Source organism: Dendrobates tinctorius, unplaced genomic scaffold (assembly GCF_039654945.1).
Source record: "Dendrobates tinctorius isolate UK_male_01 unplaced genomic scaffold, ASM3965494v1 ptg000081l, whole genome shotgun sequence".
Lineage (NCBI taxonomy): Eukaryota > Metazoa > Chordata > Amphibia > Anura > Dendrobatidae > Dendrobates > Dendrobates tinctorius.
This window is the reverse complement of record NW_027361749.1, coordinates 13,891,337-13,919,033: the sequence shown is the minus strand read 5'-3', so window position 1 is coordinate 13,919,033 and position 27,697 is coordinate 13,891,337. Positions and strand designations below refer to the sequence as shown.

General features: G+C 43.8%; 1 protein-coding gene across 4 annotated transcripts in view; it reads right to left on the bottom strand.

The window, feature by feature from the left end:
- The window catches only part of LOC141096891 (chloride channel protein D-like), a 346,533-nt gene that overhangs the window by 307,141 nt on the left and 11,695 nt on the right, over nucleotides 1-27,697 (bottom strand). For 2 of the 4 annotated variants that reach the window (XM_073583781.1, XM_073583782.1), the window contains exon 1: nucleotides 10,089-10,204. The exons of the other annotated variants lie outside the window; for them this stretch is intronic. In XM_073583781.1, the coding sequence (XP_073439882.1) occupies nucleotides 10,089-10,098 (10 nt within the window). In that variant the 5' untranslated portion in view covers nucleotides 10,099-10,204. Of the gene's footprint in view, nucleotides 1-10,088; nucleotides 10,205-27,697 lie in introns of those variants that run through there. 4 annotated transcript variants of the gene reach the window in all.

Below are 27,697 nucleotides of genomic sequence, written 5' to 3'. Positions count from 1 at the left end.
GCATAGGGGGGAGGCTGGGGAATAGCGGGGAGACAGGTGGATTAGTCGGGCAGCAGAGTGTAGGATGGACTGGAGCGGAGCCAGAGTGCTAGAGGGGAGGCCAGAGAGTAGGAGGTTGCAGTAGTCGAGGCGGGAGATGATAAGAGCATGCACTAGTGTTTTTGTGGTTTCGTGGTTGAGGAATGAGCGGATCCGGGAAATATTTTTGAGTTTGAGGCGGCAGGCGGAGGCAAGGGCTTGGATATGTGGTTTGAAGGAGAGTGCAGAGTCGAGGATCACCCCAAGCCATCGAGCGTGCGGGACTGGGGAAAGAAAGCAGCCATTGACATTGATGGATAGGTCTGGTGGAGGGGTAGAGTGAGATGGGGGAAAGATGATGAATTCTGTTTTGCCCATGTTCAGTTTGAAAAAGCGAGCAGAGAAGAAGGCTGAGATAGCAGACAGACCTTGTGGGATTTCAGTCGGTAAGGAGGCGAGGTTGGGTCCAGATAGGTAGATCTGCGTGTCATCGACATAGAGGTGATACTGCAAACCGTAGGATTCTATGAGCTGTCCCAAGCAAAGGTGTAGATGGAGAATAGTAGGGGTCCTAGGACAGAGCCTTGAGGAACACCAACAGACAGGGGGCGAGGTGAGGAGGAGGAGTGTGAGAGGGAGACACTAAATGTTCGGTCTGTTAGGTATGATGAGATCCAGGATAGGGCCAAGTCTGTGATGCCAAGAGATAAGAGAATCTGTAGCAGGAGGGAATGGTCTACGGTGTCGAAGGCAGAGGACAGGTCCAGGAGAAGGAGGACAGAGTAGTGTCGCTTGCTCTTGGCGGTTAGTAAGTTGTTAGTGACTTTAGTTAGGGCAGTTTCAGTTGAGTGATGCGGTCGGAAGCCAGATTGTAACCGGTCAAAGAGGGAACAGGAGAAGAGGTGGGAGGACAGTTCAAGATATACAGTGGGGAAAAAAAGTATTTAGTCAGTCAGCAATAGTGCAAGTTCCACCACTTAAAAAGATGAGAGGCGTCTGTAATTTACATCATAGGTAGACCTCAACTATGGGAGACAAACTGAGAAAAAAAAATCCAGAAAATCACATTGTCTGTTTTTTTTTCATTTTATTTGCATATTATGGTGAAAAATAAGTATTTGGTCAGAAACAAGCAATCAAGATTTCTGGCTCTCACAGACCTGTAACTTCTTTAAGAGTCTCCTCTTTCCTCCACTCATTACCTGTAGTAATGGCACCTGTTTAAACTTGTTATCAGTATAAAAAGACACCTGTGCACACCCTCAAACAGTCTGACTCCAAACTCCACTATGGTGAAGACCAAAGAGCTGTCAAAGGACACCAGAAACAAAATTGTAGCCCTGCACCAGGCTGGGAAGACTGAATCTGCAATAGCCAACCAGCTTGGAGTGAAGAAATCAACTGTGGGACCAATAATTAGAAAATGGAAGACATACAAGACCACTGATAATCTCCCTCGATCTGGTGCTCCACGCAAAATCCCACCCCGTGGGGTCAGAATGATCACAAGAACGGTGAGCAAAAATCCCAGAACCACGCGGGGGGACCTAGTGAATGAACTGCAGAGAGCTGGGACCAATGTAACAAGGCCTACCATAAGTAACACACTACGCCACCATGGACTCAGATCCTGCAGTGCCAGACGTGTCCCACTGCTTAAGCCTGTACATGTCCGGGCCCGTCTGAAGTTTGCTAGAGAGCATTTGGATGATCCAGAGGAGTTTGGGGAGAATGTCCTATGGTCTGATGAAACCAAACTGGAACTGTTTGGTAGAAACACAACTTGTCGTGTTTTGAGGAAAAAGAATACTGAGTTGCATCCATCAAACACCATACCTACTGTAAGGCATGGTGGTGGAAACATCATGCTTTGGGGCTGTTTCTCTGCAAAGGGGCCAGGACGACTGATCCGGGTACATGAAAGAATGAATGGGGCCATGTATTGTGAGATTTTGAGTGCAAACCTCCTTCCATCAGCAAGGGCATTGAAGATGAAACGTGGCTGGGTCTTTCAACATGACAATGATCCAAAGCACACCGCCAGGGCAACGAAGGAGTGGCTTCATAAGAAGCATTTCAAGGTCCTGGAGTGGCCTAGCCAGTCTCCAGATCTCAACCCTATAGAAAACCTTTGGAGGGAGTTGAAAGTCCGTGTTGCCAAGCGAAAAGCCAAAAACATCACTGCTCTAGAGGAGATCTGCATGGAGGAATGGGCCAACATACCAACAACAGTGTGTGGCAACCTTGTGAAGACTTACAGAAAACGTTTGACCTCAGTCATTGCCAACAAAGGATATATCACAAAGTATTGAGATAAAATTTTGTTTCTGACCAAATACTTATTTTCCACCATAATATGCAAATAAAATGAAAAAAAAACAGACAATGTGATTTTCTGGATTTTTTTTTCTCAGTTTGTCTCCCATAGTTGAGGTCTACCTATGATGTAAATTACAGACGCCTCTCATCTTTTTAAGTGGTGGAACTTGCACTATTGCTGACTGACTAAATACTTTTTTCCCCACTGTACATGCTGTTCCAGTAGTTTTGAGGCGTAAGGGAGAAGAGATATTGGGTGATAGTTAGACACAGAGGATGGATCAAGGGAGGGCTTTTTCAGGATGGGTGTGATTGAGGCATGTTTGAAGGATGAGGGAAAGACACCATTTGTAAGTGAAAGGTTGAAGACGTGTGTTAGAGACGGGATGAAGACTGTGGCCAAGTTAGGGATGAGTTGAGACAGGAGTGGGTCGAGGGCACAAGTGGTGAGGTGTGATCTTGACAGAAGGGTGGAGAGCTGATCTTCTGTCATGGTGGAGAAGCTGGCTTTTGCAGAACAGGGCTGAGCGGCTAAGAGGGGCATTGGGGGCTGCGGGCCAAAGTTTTGTCTGATCTTGTCGATCTTCTGCTTAAACAAGGAGGCAAAGTCTTAAGCAGAAATGAGAGGAGGGGGAGGAAATGCTGTGGGACGGAGTAGAGAATTGAAAGTGTTGAAGAGTTGTTTAGGGTTGTGAGACAGGGAGGATATGAGAGAGGCGAAGTTATTTTGTTTAGCGGCAGAGAGCTTGGACTTATAGCTGGCAAGGGACTGCTTGTATGTGCTGAAGTGCTCAGTAGAATGGGTTCTCTTCCATCTCCGCTCAGCGGTCCTGGAAACCCGTCTCAGTTCTTTGGTCAGGCTGATCAGCCAGGGCTGCCTGTTGATTGTACGAGTTTTGCTCTGCGTGAGGGGGGCAGCCGAATCAAGTGTTGCTGTTATTGTGGTGTTATAAAAAGTGGCAGCAGCATCTGTGTCATGAAGGGAAGCTATGTCTGTAAGAGGGAGAAGGGACTCGGAGAGTGATTGTAAATTGAGGTGTTTGAGATTCCTGCAAGGGTGAGCGAGTTTATGGAGCGGGGGTTGCGCAGTAGGAGAGGAGAGGGAAGAGAATGTCAGTAGGTTGTGGACAGACAGGGGGAGGGGTAAGTTATTTAGATTAGTGAGGGAACAGAGACGGGTGAAGATGAGGTCTAGCGTGTGGCCATCTTTGTGAGTGGCGCAGAGGACCATTGAGTAAGGTCAAGGGAAGCCGTGAGCAATAGAAGTTTAGAGGCAGATGGGGTGGAAGTGTCAATGGGGATGGTGAAGTCTCCCATGATGATGGTGGGGATGTCAGCAGAAAGGAAATGGAGTAGCCAGGTGGTGAAGTGGTCAAGAAAGGTGGAGATGGCTAGTTCTGGGGGGGCGGTAGATGACAGCCAGTTGGAGGTTGAAGGGGGAATATATGCGGACAGAGTGCACCTCGAACGAGGGAAGAGTAGTGGAGGGTGGCAAAAGGAATTGGGGTAAAGGAGCAGGTATCGGAGAGGAGCAAGTCAACTCCTCCACCACGTTTGTTGCTGGGGCGAGGGGTGTGAGAGAGATGGAATCCACCATAGGAAAGCGCAGCTGGAGAGGCTGTGTCAGAGGGAGTGAGCCAGGTTTCAGTAAAGGCAAGGAAGGAGAGTTTGTTGGTGATAAAGAGGTCATGGATAAACGATAGCTTGTTGCAGACAGAGCGTGCGTTCCATAGTGCTCCAGGTAGGGGGACCGGGGAGTAGGGGCTGGATGAATAGGATGAGATTGTCATGGTTGCAAAAAAGTGTAGAGGATCGTGGCAGGATGTTAGAAATGAGTGTGGGGATGTGTTGAGGAGGGCCAGGATTTGGGGATACATCGCCAGCAATGAGGAGTAGTAGACAGAGCATTAGAAGGTGGGAGCAGGATAGGACGTGATGTGGCCATGTGTGTCTGGAGAAAAAGGATTGTATGTGGAGGAACAGTTGTGATGAAGAGGTGAGATGGCTGGGAAGGATGGAGGGGGAAATGACTAGTTCCTTACTGGGTGGAGGGATTGCAGGAGTTAGGGAGAAATAGAGTAGTATGGTGGTGATAGTAAAAAGAAGGTGAAACATTGTTGTGGTGTTATAGTCCGTTACCTTACAGTCAATTCCAGTCCAATTCTAGTCTAATTCAGAGTACTTAGAAATATGTACTTTGAAATATGGATTTTGAAGTAGATGGAGCCGACTACGTCTGGAGCAGACCCATGGTGCTGAATATATGTGCAGCTAAAGACATTCAGGTGTGAGTGAAAGTGGGGTGTGACTTTCCAGGCCAAATGCACAAGGTCATAAAAGGGGGAAGGGGTTATACAGACGACTTAGATGTGTGGCAGAGATAACAAGAATGGAGTACAATTATGGATACAAGAAGATGGGTAAGCAATGCATACCATATAAAAATACAATGCAGTTCACATGGGGCATTCAGGAGCATGGGAGAGAGGGGTGGAATTCAGCAATGCATACCATATTAAAATACAATGAAGTTCACATGGGGCATTCAGGAGCATGGAAGAGAGGGGTGGAATTCAGCATACCATATAAAGTGGGGCCCTAGGCTAAGTTTAAAATGGGGCCTCAAATGCTAACATACTGCACATCACACAGAAGCATTTCAAATGTATTTATGTGAGCTGAGTTCAGGCCGCTAAACGAGTGTGATCGACAATATTGAAGTCATTTACCACTTGTTTCCCAGCCTCTTTCCACCATCTGAGAAAGAATGATGGAGATAGAACAATCACTAATGGATCACTAACAGATCACCATACAGTATCATGTTATCAGCAGCACAACTACAGTTTACACCCTATAGTCCTCCATATAATATAATGTGCCCCATAGTCCTCCATATAGTATAATACACTCCCTATAGTCCTCCATATAGTATAATACACTCCTCATAGTCAGCCATATAGTATAATACACGCCTCATAGCCCTCCATATATTAAAATACACTCAGTCCTCCATATAGTATAATACACTACTCAGTCCTCCATATAATATAATACACTCCTCATAGTGCTCCATATAGTATAATACACCGCCAGTCATACATGTAGTACAATTCACTTCCCATAGTATAATGCACCCCAAAGTTCTTCATATAGTATAATGTATTCCCCATAGTCCTCGATACAGTATAATGCAGCCCACATATAGTATAATGCAGCCACCCCATAGAGCATAATGCAGCCACCCCACAGAGTATAATGCAGCCCCGCCATACAATATAATGTAACCCCCCAATAGAATATAATGCAGCCCCCCCTCATATAGTATAATGCAGCCCCTCCTTAAAATATATGGCAGCCCCTTCATAGAGTATAATGCAACCCCCCATAGAATATAATGCAGCCCTTACATAGAATAAAATGTAGCACTCCTCATATAGTATAATGCAACCCCAAGAGAATATAATGTAGCTCCCTCATAAAGTATAATCTAGCCTCCCATAGAATATAATGTAGCCCCCTCAGAGTATGATGCAATCACCCCCATAGAATAAATATAATACAGCCCCCCATAGAATATAATGTAGGCCTGAATAGAATATTAAACAGCCCACCTCCCCATAGAATATAATGTAGCCCCCCATATTATATAACACAGCCTTCCCCACAGAATATAATGCATATAGCACAGCCACAAAGTACAGTATATAACACAGCCATATAGTATATAGCACAGCCCCACATGGTATATAGCTGTTAGGCGTCGGGTTCCAGGCACTGCACAGCGGGAATCCCGAGCCTTGCCATCTGCGGTCTCCCATTCCCCTCCGGCCGCAGTGGAACCTGCTCAGCAGACTCCACGTTCCCGGCGTTCTGCCCATACCAGCATTGTGGGTTCAGTTGCTGCTGCCACCTCTGGTCCAGTTATGGCAATGCAGCCTGTCTAGCAGCAAAAGACTTCAGAGTCTAAGTTCTCAATTCGCTCCACTAAGCATGCTCAGGAGACGATCTCCCATTGGGGATCGGGAGTCACATGCTCAGGTCCTTCTCCAGTTCCGATTGGTCCATCTGGAGGATCGGGTAGGTCCCGGAAGGGCACGGCTATAAAAGGCGCGCATGGCCGCCCTGCCATGCGCTATGATAGACTCTGAGGCTAATGCATTTAGTATATGTGTGATGACGGATGAATGAGCCTGGTGACTGACGCATTATAATTCCCCCCTCCTTGGATATTACGCATGTGTAAGGGTGAGGGATTAGAGTCAGTATGTTAGCTCTACACTGCATAGCGCCGCAGTGTTGCTCCACATCCACCGCTAGCGCCTAGGGCGTCGGCCAGTATAGGCCTCCTTGGCCACTGCTATCGCAGCATCCGCTAGTTACGCCGTGTGCTTTAGTAGCGCTTTCCAGCCTGGTTATTAGGCTGGTTAGTGGCGTCCGTCAGGATGGATACTGCACATGTTGCAGCAGTGGTTCACACTCCGTGACCTGTGACGTTATCAGGTTGCGGTTTTTCGCTAGCAGGCACGTGTTACGTGAAGTTACGGCGCACGTGTCTGTTAGCACCGGTTCAGTATTTACGCACCGGTGTCCGGCTTTACTCCTACACTCCTTTCCCTCATTGTTTAGTAGCAGTTGGTCACCTCTGCATGGTGGGCCCTGGGCTGCGAACGCACCTTATATATTATTTCACCTTTATTTGGTGCGTTCCGCCAGCCCCGTAGCAATAGCACAGCCCTACATGGTATATAGCACACCACATGGTATATAGCACAGCACCACATGGTATATAGCACAGCACCACATGGTATATAGCACAGCCCCACATGGTATATAGCACAGACCCACATGGTATACAGCACAGCCCCACATGATATACAGCACAGCCCCCACATGATATACAGCACAGCCCCCACATGGTATACAGCACAGCACCACATGGTATACAGCACAGCCCCACATGGTATACAGCACAGCACCACATGGTATACAATACATCCCCACATGGTATACAGTACAGCCCCACATGGTATACAGCACAGCCCCACATGGTATACAGCACAGCCCCACATGTTATACAGTACAACCCCACATGGTATACAGCACAGCCACACATGGTATGCAGCACAGCACCACATGGTATATAGCACAACACCACATGGTATATAGCACACACCACATGTAAAACAGCACAGCCCCACATGGTATACAGCACAGCACCATGGTATATAGCACTGCACCACATGGTATATAGCACAGCGCACATCTCTCCCCCCCCAGAGAGTGGCCACACAGTCCAGTACTGTTACATTAAAAAATACACACACTCCTCATCTCTCCTCGTGCCCGCGCTGCTCCCGCCTCCTGTCTCAGCAGCTGCTCTGCCGGAACACAGTGAGTGCACAGTGACATCATCGTGCACCCGCAGTGTCAGAGGCAGATCAGGGAATGATGGGAGAGGGAGCGTCAGCTGATGCTCTCTCCTCCATCATTGCTTTGAACTGTACAGGCGTCTATGACGCCAGTATAGTTAAAAGCGGCGGCCGGGAGAGTCGACGCTGGGGGCAGACGGACCCCCCTGCTTCACGGGCCCCATAGCGGCTGTGTGATGTGCCGCTAGCTGGGGGCCTCTGGGGGAGCACAGAAACTAGTGACCAATACTCATTGCATCCAACTTTGCATCCACAGTTTACAATCCCTATAATGTAATGTCCCTTTTCTTAAATATGTTGTTCAGGATTAGGATATGTGCACATTCTGTCTTTTACAGGTGGATTCTGCCTGGAACTTGCCTGAAAAAGTGCTAAAAATAATGAACATATTCACAGCAACGTATGCTCTGCTTATGTTTAGTCTTTTGTAACTTTTTTTAAAAGCTTCAGGCTTCCAAGAGGTTAATAGAAGTGAATGGTCCATTTTCTATATTAATATATACAGCTTTTCTTTTTTTTCAATGCCCCTAGCAAATAAGCCATAAATGAGGTCAGAAAAAAACTTAAAGAACCACTCCAGCTTTTTTTTATTGCAGCGCTGTACTGGACTACTAAACTAAGTACCCTGCCCCTAGTCTTACACCCACCAGTCGCTGTCTTCATCTTTTACCTGTGCCACTTGTGACTGGCTGGGTGACTCCAGTGATTGCTGAGCGATCCGGAAGTCACAACTCAGTGTAAGTCTACATTGACTGCACTGTGACTGTTGTTTCTGACTCCCTAGTCAGTCATAAGTTGTGGTCATAATATGGCAGCGCAGAACCAGAGCGGTGCCGGGAAGAGCTGAAGACAGCAACTAGTTTGTATCAGACTAGGGACAGGGAACTTAATTTACTAGCACCACTACTTACAAAAATATATACCCATAAAAGTTATAACTTTATTAAAGCAATTAAAATCTAATTCCCAAGCCAAACAAATTGCCCACGTGAGCACCACTCCAGCGCTGAAATAAAACAAAAAGCTGGAGTGATGCTTTAAAAAAAAAAAAGAAGCTTCAGTAAACGCAGCAAAGGAGTTTTCTTGAAAAGTCTTTTGCAAGAAAAACTCAGCGTATACGCTGGCATCCAAAAGATACCGTGTGCACATACCCTTAGAAAGAAAAGCCAGAAACAGCACCAGTCTTGACTATGAGCCGTATGTGGTATTGCAGCCCGGCTCCATTCAAGACCCTTTAACTAATAATGTATGTGGTACAGGATCTGGTTTTCATTAAAGTTCCACACCCAAGTCACAACTAGTCTGTTTAAAAAGTTTAAATAAAAAGTAAAGCAAAAGTGTAAGGCCGTGGTCACACTTGCGAGTGTGACGTGAGAAACTCACGCGAGTCTCTAGCATCAATACCCGGCACTGCCGGCGGCACTCGGGACCGGAGTGTGCGGCTGCATAGAAATACATGCAGCCGCACGCTTCAGTCCTGAGTGACGGCGGCAGTACTGGGTATTGATGCGAGAGACTCGCGTGAGTTTCTCACATCACACTCCCAAGTGTGACCCCGGCCTACGACTATCTCTTATTACCGAGAAACCTTAAATGTATTGTACAAGCTATATATAGTAAAAACACATATAGGGATGCAGCCGACTGAGCTTGTCATTGACCTTAGCTCTATCACTGTGTATTTCCCATGGCATTGCAGGAAAAACTTCTTATCATAATTCTTAAAAATAGCTATACCAAAAAGATTTAACTCTGAGGCTAGATTTACAAGAATACATTGCTCTCTGCTGAGCGCTACGTCGGGGTTCTAGTTCCCAAAATGAACAGTATTTGGATGGGAAGACACAGCAATTTTTCTTGAAAGAAGCCAAGAGAGTCACGGTGGACACCATCTGGCCTCCACCATGGCAGTAATCGTCGGGCGCTGTTGTGATGCCAGGCAGTATACAACTTTTTGGGGAGTCAGAAAGAAACCCTGATGTAGTTCTCGGCTGATAGCACAATTTTCAGGTGAATCTATGGTAGCCTTACTTCTGTACACTATCATAATTGTAGGATTCCTACATTAAATAATTTAATTTAACTTTCTTAACAAAAATAGAGACTCATACGTGATACATGCACATGTGATAACAGATACTTAATAGCATAACAAATACTTTACATGAATTGCAAACAAATGCAGACTTAGTGACACACACCAAACCCTTTCCCCCATAAATAGTAATGCAAGAGGCAATACCTCTGAAATAACTGCAGCTGTAGTAAAGGGTGGTAAACCATATATCATAGTAATAGATTATAGTAATAGATTGTTACCTGAAAGCATGTTGCTTTGGATAATTTACAAGGACCCTTTTTCCTGTTAAATAATATGTGTTAGAAGTTTCTTGTGAAGGAGAGGCTTGTCCAGTCTGAAAGTAACGCTGTGTAGCCCACTCTGTTATTCCATCAACAGCTTTACTGGGTAAAAAAATCTGTTTCCTTTCGTCTTGTTTATAGTCATAACAGGAGGCAGACAGAAACACGGCACTTGTCTAAAAACCCCCTCTCCAGCACCCTAATGCACACTACGGGGCACTCCACCTGCCTTATATTAAAGTGGCCGTAGGGTATACATCATTGCTAATTGTTTTTAATGCATCATAATATATCATTTATATCAGTTCTGTCAGCATAGTTGTGAAGCTGTGGCCCTTGAAATCTGCTGAAAGTTGACCATAGAGATTAGATTTTAATATTAGATCCCAAAATATTGAACACCCTTGAAATTCCATATGGAAAACAGGAAGAGGTGTAGCCAGATTTCTCTTCTCCCAGAGCAAATGTATTTTCTGTCCTTACTATGCCCCTGTAATGTAAGAGTGTGACCTGGACGGTCATATGCTTCCCCCTTAATTAGAAACGGTTTTAACTTGTGTATAGGAAAACATGTTTAAATATGCATACAACCTTATAGGCACCAACGTGCATGGTTATTGTCTTGTAATGAGTATAGAATGTGTAATTCGGTCGAGTTTTATAAATATTTGGTGATGCGGATGAGTCACATTTGTTTTGATGAAGACATATTGTCGTATTGTATTAGTTATAGGATTAGGATTAGGTATAGTACATAGAATAAGGGACTAGCTTTAGCTATAAAATAGGACTGGGGACAGTGCAGTTTGGGGCATAAAAGACTCAGGAAGTGATTATTACCAGAGCTTAGGAACAGTTGGGTGGTTGGGAGCAGCCCAGCCAATGGGCGGGTAATAGGCTATAAAGGGGGGAACACTTTCTGCTTTAGATTAGATGAGAGGATTAGATAAAAGTATAGAGAGCAGAAGTTCAATGCCAGAGGGCTGGAGAGCATGTGAGATTACGGATGGTGTGGGCGTCATGAGAATGGCCACATCAAACTTCAGTGTACCTACCAGGGACGTCCGGGGCCTATGGACCGAACTAAGCGTGGAGGAACGGGCCTTATTCTCTTCCCAGAAGAGGAAGCAGGACGGAAAACCAATTACGGAAGAGAAAGCTCCATCTTCTGTAGATGCTGTACTGCTTTCTGCTCTCTTTGTTGCATGTCCCCTTTAAGGACTAAGGTTGGCTCAGAGACGTCCCAGATTTTATGTGTACCATGTACATCACTGTATATATGTTTAGTTGTACTGTATATTTGTTCTTGTTGCAGGACCCACAGAAGAAATGATCGTGGTGCCCTACAGCACAGATGTGTACAAAAGTTACTGTGACTGGCTGTCATGATCCAGGTTGGATATGACAGAGAAAATGCACAAGTAACCTTTTTTTTCCTTTGGCTGTGTGTTTCAGTTCTAGTTTCCCCCCAGTGGCCATTAGGGTCATTGCGCTGTGTGTTTCAGTTCCAGTTTCCCCCAGTGGCCATTAGGGTCATTGCACTTGGGTTACTTTAGTTTTGTGCACGTAAGTATAAAACATGTGTGATTGCTCTATAAAAGAGTGTCAGGTGTGTTAATCACTGTTGATGATAGTCCTCAGTTACAAGCAAGCCTGGATGAAGGATGGAGCTGAAGGAGAGTCCCGGGCAGCTCAGTGAGAGTCCTGGAGTGGCAGCAATGGTGTCTGCGAGGAGGGCTGGCATGGCTTGGTGGAGTTGCAGCTATGGTGTCAGCAAGGAGTTCTTGCATGGCTTGGTGGAGTGGCAGCTATGGTGTAGAGCAGCACTCATGATGCTGGAAAGCTGGACTCAAGATGCTGGACTCTTTTGCTGGAAGACTGGACTCTTTTGCTGGAAAGCTGGACTCATATGCTGGACTCTGTTTCTGGACAGCTGCACGCAGGTGGTAGACTCTGTTTGCTCCAAGACTGCACTATGGTGTTGGATCCGGTCGGAGGAAAAGATGCACACAGGTGGTGGGCTCTGTTGCTGGGAGCGTAAGCAACAGAGCAAAGCTAAGTGGTGTTCCCCTGTTTTGTCTCTTTTCCTTGTGTGTGTTTTAGTGCAGTAGTGGGATTAGTTTCCACACCGTCCACTTCACTAGTGAGGGTTTAGGTGCAGGGCGAGTCAGGGTTTTTAGGTTCCTGATCGCCGCCCGGTACGGAACCGGCCTAGGGAACGTTAGGAGTGCAGAGACACTGACTCAGGGGAGTGCAGGAGGTCTCCAATTCCCCGTTTCCCTATCACAGGGCCACCATTGTTATTGTTACGTAGGTTTTCTCTTTTATTGTTTAAATTCGCCTTACTGGAGGCGGGGTTTCCAGACATACGTGTATTTCCGAAATTCACCTGTTGGAGGTGGCGTATCCAGCTGCACGTTTTATTATTTAAATTCGCCCAACTGAAGGCGGTGTATCCAGCGTCACGCGTGTCATCTAAATCCGCCCTGCTGGAGGCGCTGTGTCCAGCCATGCGTGACCGTGACACTGGCCAAAGGAATTACAGGCTTTGGGGGGACAATCACAGAGCAAGTGTGTAGTCCTAGTTGGGCCCAGATATGTGAGAGACTGAAAGGTTGTGGAGATGGAGTATGGTGACCACATGGCCGGTGGGGTGAGGTTACCTATTGGACCAATCTCAGAGTGGGAGATTGACAGTTTTACCAACTGGGAGAGTCACAGAGTGGATTCTCTGTGTGTGGCTGATAAAGACATGGCTAAGAAAGATTTGTGAGACAGTGCCCTTAAGACTTACCCTTTTAGACTTACCCTGGGGCATAGTGACGAAGGTGCACAGTGCCTAAAAAACAGGACTAATGACATTTCAAATATTGTGGCATAGAGATTCTTGTATACTGAATACTCTGAGATGCAGAGACAGCCTAAGAATGGTAAGAGTCCTAAAAACCAAGGTCTGGTATTGAAGAGACAATGTCCTAATGGTAATATACACATTAAAGGAGCATCCAGCCCTACATAAACCATGACACAAAATAAATATAAAATTTACCTTTTATTATCACATAAAACCACAATAAACATAGTAATGATAGATGAGGTGGTCGGTTTTGGGAGACAAACAGAAAATACTTCCCGAAGCCACTCACAGCCTAGACACAATAATATGCACCATACAGACAAATCTCCACGGGAGAAAAATAATAGTAGAGTGAACCACAAAATCTGACTATACTATAATTCAACGTCAAAACATCATCCTGCCAATAATGATATCCATAAGAGTCCCATATAAGTCAAGGGTAAAAAATCCAACGCAGGGTGACAGGACTATGAAAAGATAGTAGATGTGGCTACCCTAAAGTAACTCTCCCAGAGGAGAGTCTGTATATCAAGGTAATATCCCAAAATATATAAAGTGACGGTGCAGGTTAAAGTGCCATTCAGTGCTTACCCATGTGTGTGAATGTCCGGCTCCAGGAACGTGCCCCGACACACGTTTCGCCATTTGGCTTCCTCGGGGGGCAGTGTGGATAGGTGTACTGACCAGGTATAAATATCCCCAACACGAGGCGCATGAAATCAGTCGCGGTGTAGCGGCGCATGAGGGGTGGAACTTCCGCCGACACTGCGTCTCCGCCGGCCTCCCAATGACAGCGGAGGTCCGGAGAAAATCTCCCATGACGTCAATGGCCTGCGCAGCCACTGTATGGAGGCCTTAGGAAACGTGAGACTACAGAGCCGCCCGCGCATGCGCACCCCGTGGCGGACATGTTGGTAGCTGGCAAAAGAGTGGGCATCAGGACCCGGTGCATGGCAATGTTAAGATTTAAAATAACGCTCACAGAATAAGAGCGCAGAGCCCGTGGAATCGTACCATAATAAAGGGAACTGAAGGGAAGAGGGAAATGATGAATAAGGAAGGGGAAGGGAGAAACAGGAGGAGGGCATATCAAATGTCCAATTACAAAAAACAAGCAAATGATAATTTTTCATTTAAGCCCTTAGGCACCATAATTTTCAAACTTATGGTTTGCGCGGGCGGCTCCGTAGTCTCACGTTTCCTAAGGCCTCCATACAGTGGCTGCGCAGGCCATTGACGTCATGGGAGATTTTCTCCAGACCTGCGCTGTCATTGGGAGGCCGGCGGTGACGCAGTGTCGGCGGAAGTTCCGCTCCTCATGCGCCGCTACACCGAGCCTGATTTCATGCACCTGGTGTTGGGTATATTTATACCTGGTCAGTACACCTATCCACACTGCCCCCCGAGGAAGCCAAACGGCGAAACGTGTGTCGGGGCACGTTCCTGGAGCCGGACATTCACACACATGGGTAAGCACTGAATGGCACTTTAACCTGCACCATCACTTTATATATTTTGGGATATGACCTTGATATACAGACTCTCCTCTGGGAGAGTTACTTTAGGGTAGCCACATCTACTATCTTTTCATAGTCCTGTCACCCTGCGTTGGATTTTTTTACCCTTGACTTATATGGGACTCTTATGGATATCATTATTGGCAGGATGATGTTTTGACATTGAATTATAGTACAGTATAGTCAGATTTTGTGGTTCACTACTATTATTTTTTTCCCGTGGAGATTTGTCTGTATGGTGCATATTATTGTGTCTAGGCTGTGAGTGGCTTCGGGAAGTATTTTCTGTTTGTCTCCCAAAACCGACCACCTCATCTATCATTACTATGTTTATTGTGGTTTTATGTGATGATTAATAAAGGGTATATTTTATATTTATTTTGTGTCATGGTTTATGTAGGGCTGGATGCTCCTTTAATGTGTATATTCTGATTATGGTTGGAGTTGCCCATCCCCTTTGGGGATTTGGGAAATTGCTTATCACCCAATGTATCGGAAATATTAAAATGTCCTAATGGTGACTGAAAGAGACAGCACATGAAGTAGCAGGAAAGTGAGAGTGTGAGACTGTGTGAGGCGACACAATGGTTGTGTGGTTTCTGCAAAAGTAACAGATTTGTACATGTGGTTTGCTCCTAATCTTGTTTTTATTGAATTATGCTACATTGTTCTTCTGCCACATTAAAAGGGGTTTTCCACTTTCCGAAAACTTTCCGCTTTAAGCTACTTTAAGCATTAGAAAAAAGCAAACAAAATATTACTTACTGTCCCCAAGTCCAGTGCTGACTTACAGCCGTTCTTTGCTGTTGTCGACGATGACAGCTTTTAACCCCTTCACCCCCAAGGGTGGTTTGCACGTTCATGACCGGGCCAATTTTTACAATTCTGACCACTGTACCTTTATGAGGTCATAACTCTGGAACGCTTCCATGGATCCCGGTGATTCTGACATTGTTTTCTCGTGACATATTGTACTTCATGTTAGTGGTAAAATTTCATTCAAATAACTTGCGTTTATTTGTGAGAAAAACGGAAATTTGGAGAAAATTTTGAAAATTTCGCAATTTTCCAACTTTGAATTTTTATGCCCTTAAATCACAGAGATACGGCACAATTGATAACTAACATTTCCCACATGTTTACTTTACATCAGCACAATTTTGGAACCAAAATTTTTTTTGTTAGGAAGTTATAAGGGTTAAAAGTTGACCAGTGATTTCTCATTTTTACAACACCATTTTATTTTTAGGACCACATCACATTTGAAGCCACTTTGAGGGGTCTATATGATAGAAAATACCCAAAAGTGACACCATTCTAAAAACTGCACCCCTTAAGGTGCTCAAAACCACATTCAAGAAGTTTATTAACCCTTTAGGTGCGTCACAGGAATTTTTTTGAATATTTAAAAAAAAATGAACATCTAACTTTTTTTCAGAAAAAAAATACTTCAGGTTCAATTTTTTTTATTTTACCAAGGGTAACAGGAGAAATTGGACTGCAAAAGTTATTGTGCAATTTGTCCTGAGTACGCGGATACCTGATATGTGGGGGGAACGACTGTTTCGGCGCACGGCAGAGCTCAGAATGGAAGGAGCGCCGTTTGACTTTTTCAATGCAAAATTGGCTGGAATTCAGATCGGACGCCATGTCACGTTTGGAGAGTCCCTGATGTACCTAAACAGTGGAAAACCCCTACAAGTGATCCCATTTTGGAAACTAGACCCCCCAGGGAACTTATCTAGATATGTGGTGAGAAATTTGAACCCACAAGTCCTTTACAGAAGATTATAACGTACAGCGGTACAATTAAAAAATCATATTTTTTCCACAAAAATGATCTTTTCACCCCAATTTTTATTTTCCCAAGGGTAACAGGACCCTAAAAGTTGTTGTGCAATTTGTCCTGAGTACGCTGATACCCCATATATGGGGGTAAACCACTATTTGGGCGCATGGCAGAGCTCGGAAGGGAAGCAGCGCCATTTGACGTTTTTGGCTGGAATTGAGATCGGACACCATGTCGCGATTGGAAAACCCCTGATGTACCAAAACAGTGGAAACCCCCACAAATGACACCATTTTGTAAACTAGACCCCCCCAAGGAACTTATCTAGATGTGTGGTGAGCACTTTGAACCCCGAAGGGCTTCACAAAAGTTTATAATGCCCGGGCATGAAAATAAAAAAAATTGTATTTTTTCCACAAACATGATCAATTAGTCCCCAATTTTTTTATTTTCCCAAGGGTAACAGGAGAAATTGAACCCCAAAAGTTGTTGTCCAATTTGTCCCGAGTACGCTGATGCCCCATATGTGGGAGAAAACTACTGTATGGACACACGTCGGGGCTCGGAAGGGAAGCAGTGATGTTTTGGAATGCAGACTTTGATGGAATGGTCTGCGGGTGTCATGTGCGTTTGGAGAGCCCCTGATGTACCTAAACTATTGAAACTCCCCACAAGTGACCCCATTTTGGACACTAGACCCCCCACGGAACTTATCTAGATGTGTGGTGAGCACTTTGAACCCCCAAGTGCTTCACAGAAGTTGATAACGCTCGGATGTGAAAATAAAAAAATCATTTTTTTTTCACAAAAATGATATTTTTGCCCCCAATTTTTTATTTTCTTAAGGGTAACAGGAGAAATTGGACCCCAAAAATTGTTTTGCAATTTGTCCTGAGTAGGCTGATACCCTACATGTGGGGGTAAAACACTGTTTGGGCGCATGGCAGAGCTTGGAAGGGAAGGAGCACCATTTGACTTTTTCAACTCAGAATTGGCTGGAATTGAGATCAGACGCCATGTTGCATTTGGAGAGCCCCTGATGTGCCCAAACAGTGGAAACCCCCAATTCTAACTCCAACCCGAACCCCAACACACCCATAACCCTAATCTCAGCCCTAACCCTAATGGAAAATGGAAATAAATTTTTTTTATTTTATTATTTTTCCGTAACTAAGGGGGTGATAACGGGGGGTTTGATTTACTATTTATGGCGGTTTTTATATTTGGCAGCTGTCGCATGCTAAAAGACACTTTTTATTGTAAAAATAGTTTTTGCATCACCACATATTGAGAGCTATAATTTTTCCGTATTTTGACCCACCGAGTCATGTGGGGTCTTATTTTTTGCGGGACGAGTTGACATTTTTATTGGCACCATTTTCGGGCACGTGACATTTTTTGATCGCTTTTTATTCCGATTTTTGGGACGCAGAATGAACAAAAACCAGCGTTTCATGAATTTCTTTTGGGGGGTGCGTTTACACCGTTCCGCGTGCGGTAAAATTGATAAAGCAGTTTTATTCTTCGGGTCAGTACGTTTACAGCGATACCTCATTTAGGTCTTTTTTTATGTTTTGTCGGTTTTATGCAATGAAAACTATTTTATATAAAAAATAATTATTTTTGCATCGCTTTACTCTGCGAGCTATAACTTTTTTATTTTTTCGCTGATGATGCTGTGTGGCAGATCGTTTTTTGCGGGACAAGATGACGTTTTCAGTGGTACCATGGATATTTATGTGCGTCTTTTTGATCGCACGTTATTACACTTTTTGTTTGGCGGTATGATATTAAATCATTATTTTTTGCTTCGTTTTTTATTTTTATTTTTTAAGGGGTTCGCTAAAGGGGTTAACTAATGGGATAGTTTTATAGGGCGGGTCGTTACGGACGCGGTGATACCTAATATGTGTACTTTTATTGTGTTTTTTTATTTCCAAAAAATGGATTTATTTGGGGGAATTTTTTATTTTTTTTTCTAATTTATTTAGCGTTTTTAAAATTATTTTAACACTTTTTTTTATTTTTTTTTAACTTTATTAAATAGTCCCAGGTGGGACATCACTGTCCTGTGACAGATCGCTTATCTGTCACATCACAGATCACTGTGACAGATCAGCGATCTGTCACAGGCAGTGCAGAAGGCTTCCTCATGCCTGCGCTTTGCAGGCACTGAGGAAGCCAGCTTCCTGCAGGCCCCCGAAGGCCCCCGTCGCCATTTTGGTTTCGGGGGCCTGCAGGAAAGGAGCCCCCCGCAGCAGCGCTGCACATTGCGCTGCTGTGGGGGGCTCAGGGAAGCACAGAGGGAGCCCCCTCCCTGCCGATGCTTCCCTTTAACCCCCGGTACACCGCGATCATGTTTGATCACGGTGTGCAAGGGGTTAACGTGTCGGGGGCAGTCCGTGACCGCCCCTGACACATTGTGCCAGGTGTCGGCTGTGATAATCAGCTGACACCCGGCCGCGATCAGCGGCGCTCAGCACGTGGGCGCCGCTGATCGCGGTAGACGTACTATCCTGTCCATGGGCATAGGGGCCCGGGTCCCATGGACGGGATAGTACGTCTGATGTCAGGAAGGGGTTAAAAAAGGGCCGGATGATTTCCTTGATACACATAACATTGTGGGTTATAGTTAAATTAGTGACGAAATGTACAATTGGTGGAGAAAGGTTGAACTTGATGGACCTAGGTCTTTTTTCAACCTATGTAACTATGTAATGTCAGCGCTGCAGCCAATCAGTGAGCTCAACGGCTCATGCCTGTTGTTTGCTTGCAGCGCTGGCATTACATTGATACTGCTGCAGCCAATCACTCAGCTCAGGAGCTCTGCCATTGGCAGCCAGCAACCTTGCCGATACGTTACATCAGAATGATATTAGAATTACGTTGAATGCTTTATGCATTACTGCTAGCCCCTGATGATGATGATGATGGCGGCAGTAATCAATCATGATGAAACGTGTATGGCTTGATTTATACATCTGAGAATTTACTTATTCGGTGTAGATCCTGATTGGGATGTGCGGTTTCATACTGAAAAGCACAGCATGTGTTTTAGCCTATATTAGGTTAGGAGAGCGATGATGCCCATCTGCTTTCTACTGATATCCTAAAGAAGGGCATCCTAATATTAGTTATATTGATAATTCCAACTAAACAACTAAAATACAGCGTGTTGCTGTTAAAATCTTGTCACGATTTAATGTCTAATGACAATAGATAATAATTTTATTATAGTAATAGCTCCACTTAATATACAATATGTAACTGTCAGCTATTGTTACAATCTCATTGTTTATTGAAAACTTTATATAAATATAATAAGAGCGACAGTTCCATCCAAGATACAGTGGGTAGCTGCCGAAAACATATGTAACAACATTCTTACTTAAAGTCCTTTAAGAGCTATTCTCTTTTCAGGTTCAAATAGGAAATATAATATTGATTAAATTTGTTATACTGTGGCGGCCCAAGCCTGAATGTCAGTACATGAATAAAAGAAGAGAAAAATCTATGTTGATATAATTAAATTAAATAAAATTTGCTCTCCAATTGATAAGGCACAATACTTTATCTTTTATTGTAATCTATTAGACTGCTTAACACCTTTGGCTGAAACCGCAGACCTCAAAATAAATGTCACTGGAATATTGCGGTATAATAGTAGTATAAAAGAAAAATATTTTATGTAAAATTTGTCATTAAAAGTTATGTTTTAATATTAACTTTTGCTTATTCCAATTGGATTTGTCAGTGAAAAATTAAAAATTCCCTTTCTTTGGAGAAATTAAAGACATTAGTTTCCTGTGAAATTATCGACACCTATACATAGTAAGAAATATGTCAGAGATATATAATTAGTGTAGTATGTGTGTAGCTTCTTATACTGGAATTTAGTTAATAAATAAAAGAAAACAATGTACTTAGCATCGGCTCTTCCTGCTTGCCCTGGTGCATTGGCCAGCGGGGTAATGGTTTTGGGGTTGATGTCATCTGTGTAATGTCTGCTGGCATCAAGCCGAGCGGTTAGTAATCGAGAGGCATCTATAAGACACCCCCATTACTAACCCCGAAGTCAAAAATAATAAACACACAAACACAGAAAGAAGTATTTAATTGTAAATCGGAGGAGGACTGTCTTGTTCCCAGCTGCGATCCGGAGGTGGACTGTCCTGTTTCGTCAAGGTTAGATTTCAGAAAGGCAGATTTTAAGGGATTCAGAAAGAGAATTGGAGGGATCCAATGGCTGTATATCCTTAAAGACAAAAATGTCCAGGAAGGATGGGAAATCTTGAAAAATGAAATTCTCAAAGCACAATTGTTAACAATTCCGAAAAGAGGGAAGAATAGGAAGCATTTAAGGAAGCCAGGATGGATGAACACAGAACTTAAGCACAGGCTAAAAAGGAAGAAAAAAATATTTATAAAATGGAAAGAGGGAGGCATATCTAAAGAAGAATATAATGCTGTCTGCAGAACCTGCAGGGCACAAATCAGATTACTAAAGCTGACAATGAATTGAGGCTTGCAAGAGATGTCAAAAGCAATAATAAAGGATTTTGGGGATATGTCAAAAGTAAAAGAAAAGTCAAAGATGCTATAGGATTTTTACAGGATGAAAATGATGAAATGGTAAGACAGGATGTTGAGAAGGCTGAACTTTTAAATTCCTATTTTGCATCTGTTTTCTCTCAGAAAGAAAATGTAACATCAACTGTTCTTCACTGTCCTATTAAGGGAATAGAAGAATCCAGGATATCTATAAACAGAAAGATAGTGAGGAAACACTTAGCTAACCTAAATGAATTCAAGTCTCCAGGTCCAGATGAATTACACCCCAGAGTACTGAAGGAGATAGCAGAAGAAAATTTTGAACCCCTCTCCATAATCTTTGAAAATTCTTGGAGAACAGGAGAAGTCCCAGAAGACTGGAGAAGAGCAAATGTTGTTCCTATCTTCAAAAAGGGGAAGAAGGTGGACCCAGGCAACTATAGGCCGGTGAGTCTGACTTCTATACCAGGAAAGATCTTTGAACAAATTATTAAACAACATGTATGTCAGTACCTGGATAAGAATGAAGTGATTAAACAGAGTCAGCATGGGTTTTTAACTAATAAGTCATGTCAGACTAACTTAATTTCCTTCTATGACGGAATCAATGATTGGGTGGATCAAGGAAATGCTGTAGATATAGTATATCTTGACTTCAGCAAAGCATTTGACAAAGTATCTCATACAATTCTTATTGAAAAAATGACTAAGTATGGAATGGACAAGGCAACTGTTAGGTGGATTCATAACTGGCTTAGTGATCGGACCCAAAGAGTGGTCGTAAATGGCTGCACATCCAGTTGGAAGAATGTCTCAAGTGGGGTACCACAGGGCTCTGTCCTGGGCCCTGTATTGTTCAACATCTTTATCAACGATTTAGATGAAGGAATTGAGGGTAAACTGATTAAATTTGCTGATGACACAAAGCTAGGAGGGATAGCTAATACTTGAGAAGAGAGAGAGAGGATTCAAAAATATATAAATAAACTGGAGAAGTGGGCAGCAACTAACAGAATGGTTTTTAACAGGGAAAAATGCAAAGTACTACATCTGGGCAATAAAAATGAAAAAGGCATATACAGAATGGGAGGAATAGGCCTAAGCAACAGCACATGTGAAAAAGACTTGGGTATACTAATAGATCACAGACTGAATATGAGTCAACAGTGTGATGCAGCAGCAGAAAAGGCAAATGCAATTCAAGGATTTGTATTAACAGAAGCATACAGTCTAGATCACGTGAAGTCATTATTTCCCTCTACTCCTCTTTGGTCAGACCTCATCTGGAATATTGTGTCCAGTTTTGGGCACCACATTTTAAAAAAGACATCAATAAACTGGAGCAAGTTCAGAAAAGAGCAACCAGAATGGTGACCGGTCTGCAAACCCTGTCTTATGAGGAAAGGTTGCAGGATTTGGGATTGTTTAGTTTGCAAAAGAGAAGACTGAGAGGAGACTTAATAGCTGTCTACAAATATCTAAAGGGCTGTCACATTGTAGAAGGATCAACTTTATTCTCATTTGCACAAGGAAAGACTAGAAGCAATGGGATGAAACTGAATGGGAGGAGACACAGATTAGATATTAGAAAAAACTTTTTGACAGAGTGATCAATGAGTGGAACAAACTGCCACGAGAAGTGGTGAGTTCTCCTTCAATGGAAATCTTCAAACAGAGGCTGGACAGACATCTGACTGGGATGATTTAGCGAATCCTGCTTTGAGCAGGGGGTTGGACCAGATGACCCAGGAGGTCCCTTCCAACTCTACGATTCTATGATTCCCGGCCGCGAACCGGAGGATATCGTGTGCTGTGTTTTGTGAGCTGAAGAATCAAAGAGCAGTTTTGTTTTGAACTTTGCGGGGTCCCTGCCTCATCAATGCACAGTGTGCTACCGCTGTACTACACTTCCTTTACCCATTTATTACCATTTTTTTAAAAAATAAAAAAGCTCAAAGGGGTACACCATAAATCCATCCCATGACAATCCCCAACTCTAGTACATCAGGATGTACTATCCACTGTCCACGCTACTGTCTTTGTGTTCTGTTCTGATGTCATGCCCTTCATTGCATCCGGATGTAGCAGAGTTGGGTATTGTCGGTGGGCCCCTTTGGATCATATTTGTTTTTGTTGCTGTCTGCTTTATCTTGGCTGGTTACCAAAAATTGGGGGTAACCCACATATTTTTTAATTATTAATTAACCCCTTTACTCCCAAGGGTGGTTTGCATGTTAATGACCAGGCCAATTTTTACAATTCTGACCACTGTCCCTTTATGACGTAATAACTCTGGAACGCTTCCATGGATCCTGGTGATTCTGACATTGTTTTTCTCGTGACATATTGTACTTCATGGTAGTGGTAAAATATATTTGATATAACTTGCATTTATTTGTGAAAAAAATGGAAATTTGGTGAAAATTTTGAAAATTTCACAATTTTCCAAATGTGAATTTTCATGCACTTAAATTACAGAGATAAAGCCCTCAAAATACTTAATTAGTAACAATTCCCACATGTTTACTTTAGATCAGCACAATTTTGGAACCAAAATTTTTTTTTCGTTAGGAAGTAATAAGGGTTAAAATTTGACCAGCGATTTCTCATTTTTACAGCACCATTTTTTTTTAGGGACCACAACACATTTGAAGTCACTCTGAGGGGTCTATATGATAGAAACACCCAAAAAGTGACACCATTCTTAAAACTGCACCCCTCAAGGTGCTCAAAACCACATTCAAGAAGTTTATTAACCCTTCAGGTGCTTCACAGGAATTTTTTGAATGTTTAAAAAAAAAATGGGTAAGGTTTCTCCTTGTGGAGAGTGACATACCAGCTCTGGCTTTTCAAGGTAAGGAGGCTTATTCGCCATGCAATGCTCCTTTGGGAAAATAATATGCAAATTGTGTCTGCAAATTGAGATTCTGATTTGGCTTTCATCCTAAGTCATATTGGATCCGGGGGCCTGCAGGAAGGAGGCCTTCGTAACAACGTGAGCACATCACGTTGTTCTGAGGGGCTCAGGAAAGCACGCAGGGAGCCCCCTCCCTGCGCGATTCTTCCCTATGCCCCGGTACATTGCAATCATGTTTGATCGCAGTGTGCCAGGGTCCGTGACCGCTCCTGGCACATAGTGCCGGGTGTCAGCTGTGATAACCAGCTGATACCCGGCCACGATCAGCTGCCCTCCCCTCGTGAGTGCAGCTGATCGCGTATGACGTACTATTCCGTCCATGGGACTTATGTTGTGAATTCACTTTCTGGCCTATCTCTGGTTACTAGTGAAGGTAGTGGAGCTGGTTATATTGACAGAGGAGTCGCGAGTTCTCTTTCCGTGCTCCCTCTGGTGGTTACAGGAGGTAATGGAGCTGATCTAATTAACAGAGGTCTGTCACCTGATAATGAGGAGGACAATTGGACATCTGGAGTTTCTGATTGGATTTAAGACAGCCGACTCCCTCTATCCCTGCTGGTGATTTTTTCCTGCCTCCTGAGGTCTTAGTTTCCAGCTCAGTCCCTGCATGCTCAAGCTAAGTGTTCTTTTGCTATTGTTCACATTTGATTTATTTTTTTCTATTTCAGTTTTGTGTGGTTTGCCAGCCCCTGCTGTGCTGAATTTCCATCCTTATGTTACTCTTTGTGTCAGCTTGTTTTTGTCCTTTATTAGATTGGCCTCTCTTTGTTCTGTTTTCAGAATATACCAGAGTGCTGATATAGTGGGCGAAGTCTAGTGACTTCAGTGTTTTTTCTATCAGACGTGTTGGGCATTTTTTGCAGGGTTTTTTGCGTGATTGCAGACAGTGTCTTTCATTTCCTGTCCTGACTAGTTAGTTTGGGCCCCATCGTTTGCTCAGCCTATTTTCCTACCTGCGTTTGTGTTTTCATCTTGTCTCACCGACAATATGTTTGGGGGGCTATCTATTCCTTTGGGGTCTGCTCTGTGGCAGTGTAGATTTCCCCTTTCTTGCTTTAGGCTTATTTAGTTCTCCGGCTGTGTCGAGGCGTCTAGAATCATCGGAGGTACGCTCCACGGCTACTGCTAGTTGTGTGGATAGGATCGGGGGTCTGCAATCCGCTTAGTTACCAACCTCTCTGGTTTTCTGTGGCTTAGCTTGTTCTTGCTTTCCTCCTCGGTGACCCAATCATAACAGACAAGTCCCAGGTCACATGGATGGAATAGTATGTCCAATCTAACAAATGGGTTAAAAAGACATAGGGGCCATCTAGTTTTGATAACCAGCCAAGATAAAGCAGACAGCTGAGGGTTGCAGCCCAAAGTTGTCTGCTTTACCTGCCCTTGTTATCAAAAATAGAGGGGACCTCACATCTTTTTTTAATTTATTTATTTTTTTAACATACTGCGCCAGTCAAACATAGACATGTCAATACTTGGCATGGCTGTGATGGGGTTGAAAGTGCCCACACTGGAAAAGCTTGTTGATTGGCTGTACATAAGGACTTACGGGAGAAGTATAACTCCACCCACACCACTGATTGGCAGCTTTCTGTGTATACTGTATATTGACAGAAAGTTGCTAATCAATGGTGGAGGTGGGGTTACACAGAACTGTTGACTAGGAGGCACTAGACATCTAGTCCTGTAGTGATAATCTCCTGGTGATAAAACACCGATAATATTGAAACAACAACACACAGCCTAGTAAGTGACACATCACTGGAATCAGAGTCTCAGCCCCTACATCATAATGCTGTCAGATTACATAGCAAAAACCTGCTGCCATACAGTATTCATTTTAAGTACCTTGAAAATGTTCTCAAAATTGCTCCGGTCTCGCAAGAAGATATAGATTTAATTTAATTGCTAAATGCTAGGATCTCTGAGCCATTTTTTTCCTTCCTTCATAGAGGAATACAAAAATTAATTTGGAAATCTTAGGAAATCACTTGTTAAAGGGGCTAGGTGTTAACTATCTAAAAATTTGTACCCCATTCATTATGAGAATTGGGGCTCTGAAATGCCCCATCTAAAAGGAACATTGGCAATGTACACGCACCTCTCCCATTCTCTATGGAACTGCTGGAAAAAGCTGAGAGCTGCACACTGATGCCCCACACAGACCCGTAGAGATTGAACAGAGCAATGGTGCACATGTCGGGCAACCACTCCATTCGGATGAAACAGTTTAGCGCCCCATTCATAGGTCCCAGTGGTCGGGCCCCTACAAATCAGCAACTTATCTATCCTATGTGCAAATATATTCTAGATTATAAGCAAGTGACGAGACGTTTAACAGCTGTGACCTTGCATGTGACTGGTGACCTGGGACACATACAAGAATTTCACATGACGACATGAGCTCTCGGCCAGCACTGACCCAAAGTTCATGTATACCCATGTTGTGTAGTGAATAACATGCCCCATTCTTGGAACGATCACATAAATATATTTACCTGGCAGAACAGGAAAATCAGTGAGTGTTTACTGTAAATGCCATGCTTCTGACAGTAGGTCCAGGTCCCTCAGTGACGGATGTTGTCACCACCAATAAGTACATAATGCTCACTGTATCCTACTAAACTGGTCTGTACTGGTAACCTGCACCGTCTCACTTATGTATTCACCTACTATAGAAAAATCGCAATATTTTACCTGTTACCATGTGTTAATAACTCAGTAAATTGTACATACAGTATTTATTCACTGTCACAGAAAACCTACGTGCATTTTAGGCCCAAGAGGCGAGTCTGTCACAAGCTATATAGAGCCAGTATAGGAGAAGTGCAGAGGTGACTAATGATAACTTTGTGCTATTTTAGCAGCTTAAATGTGAAAATGAAGGATTATTCCCAACGCTGGGTGCACCCACAAATGCTCCGAAGTTGGTGCCTCAGGCTAAAGTTCTCTTGACTTTGTGCATATAGATATTTTCCCATAATTGAAAACCATCCACAAATCAGGAAAAGAGGATATCACTGAAGATCCACATGCTTCATTCATTGCCTATGACATTGTAAGGAGATGGACATAATGCCCAGATTCCCCCTTGAAGAACATGCAAATTGTTCTATTGTATTTTATGAACTGTGACATGAATAGTGTTGGTATTGTGTTCTGCACGAGAATAGGGAGAGATAGTTATTAATTGGGACTAACCCAGAGTGAGAAGGGTTAAGGTGAAGGGACAGAGACAGTTTCCTATCAGGATGTCAGATATTGCCGAGTGTGCGTCTGAAGTAGACCTAAAGGGCATGTCACACTAAGAGATAGCGCTAGCAATATCGCTATAACTAGTGACGTTATAGCGATATTGCTAGCGATATCGCTATGTCTGATACTTACCTACGACCGGCTCCCCCGCTGGTTATCGCTGATCGCGCGAGAACGTCCTGGACCGTTTCTCGTCGTCAGCTTCCTGCGGCGCTTCCTGCTGTGACGACGAGCGACGCGTGGAGCCGGGCGGGAGGACACAGGATCGCCGCGTCTGACAGGTAAGTAGCGATCCCCGTCCCTAGCGATGTCGCTGGTGAGATCTGCCTGTGTGGCAGCTCACTAGCGACGACTTAGCGATGTACCAGCGATCCTGACCGGGTCATATTGCTGGTCGGGATCGCTGGTACATCGCTAAGTGTGACAGTACCTTAAGGTCTGGACAGTAAACAGTGTTGTATGATGTGGGTGTCTCAAAGTGAGGAGGAACTGACATGGTGGTTAGCATGAACCAGAGAAAAGAAAAAAGGAAAAGTGACCGAAGGGCTAAATGGAAAATGGATCCTGGGACAGGACGCCTAGCTCTATGGCCCTGAGTTTATAACTCAGAGAGGTAATGGGCCTAGATGGGACAAATAACATCAGACGAAAAGAGTGCTTCAGGCAGGAGTTCCAAGG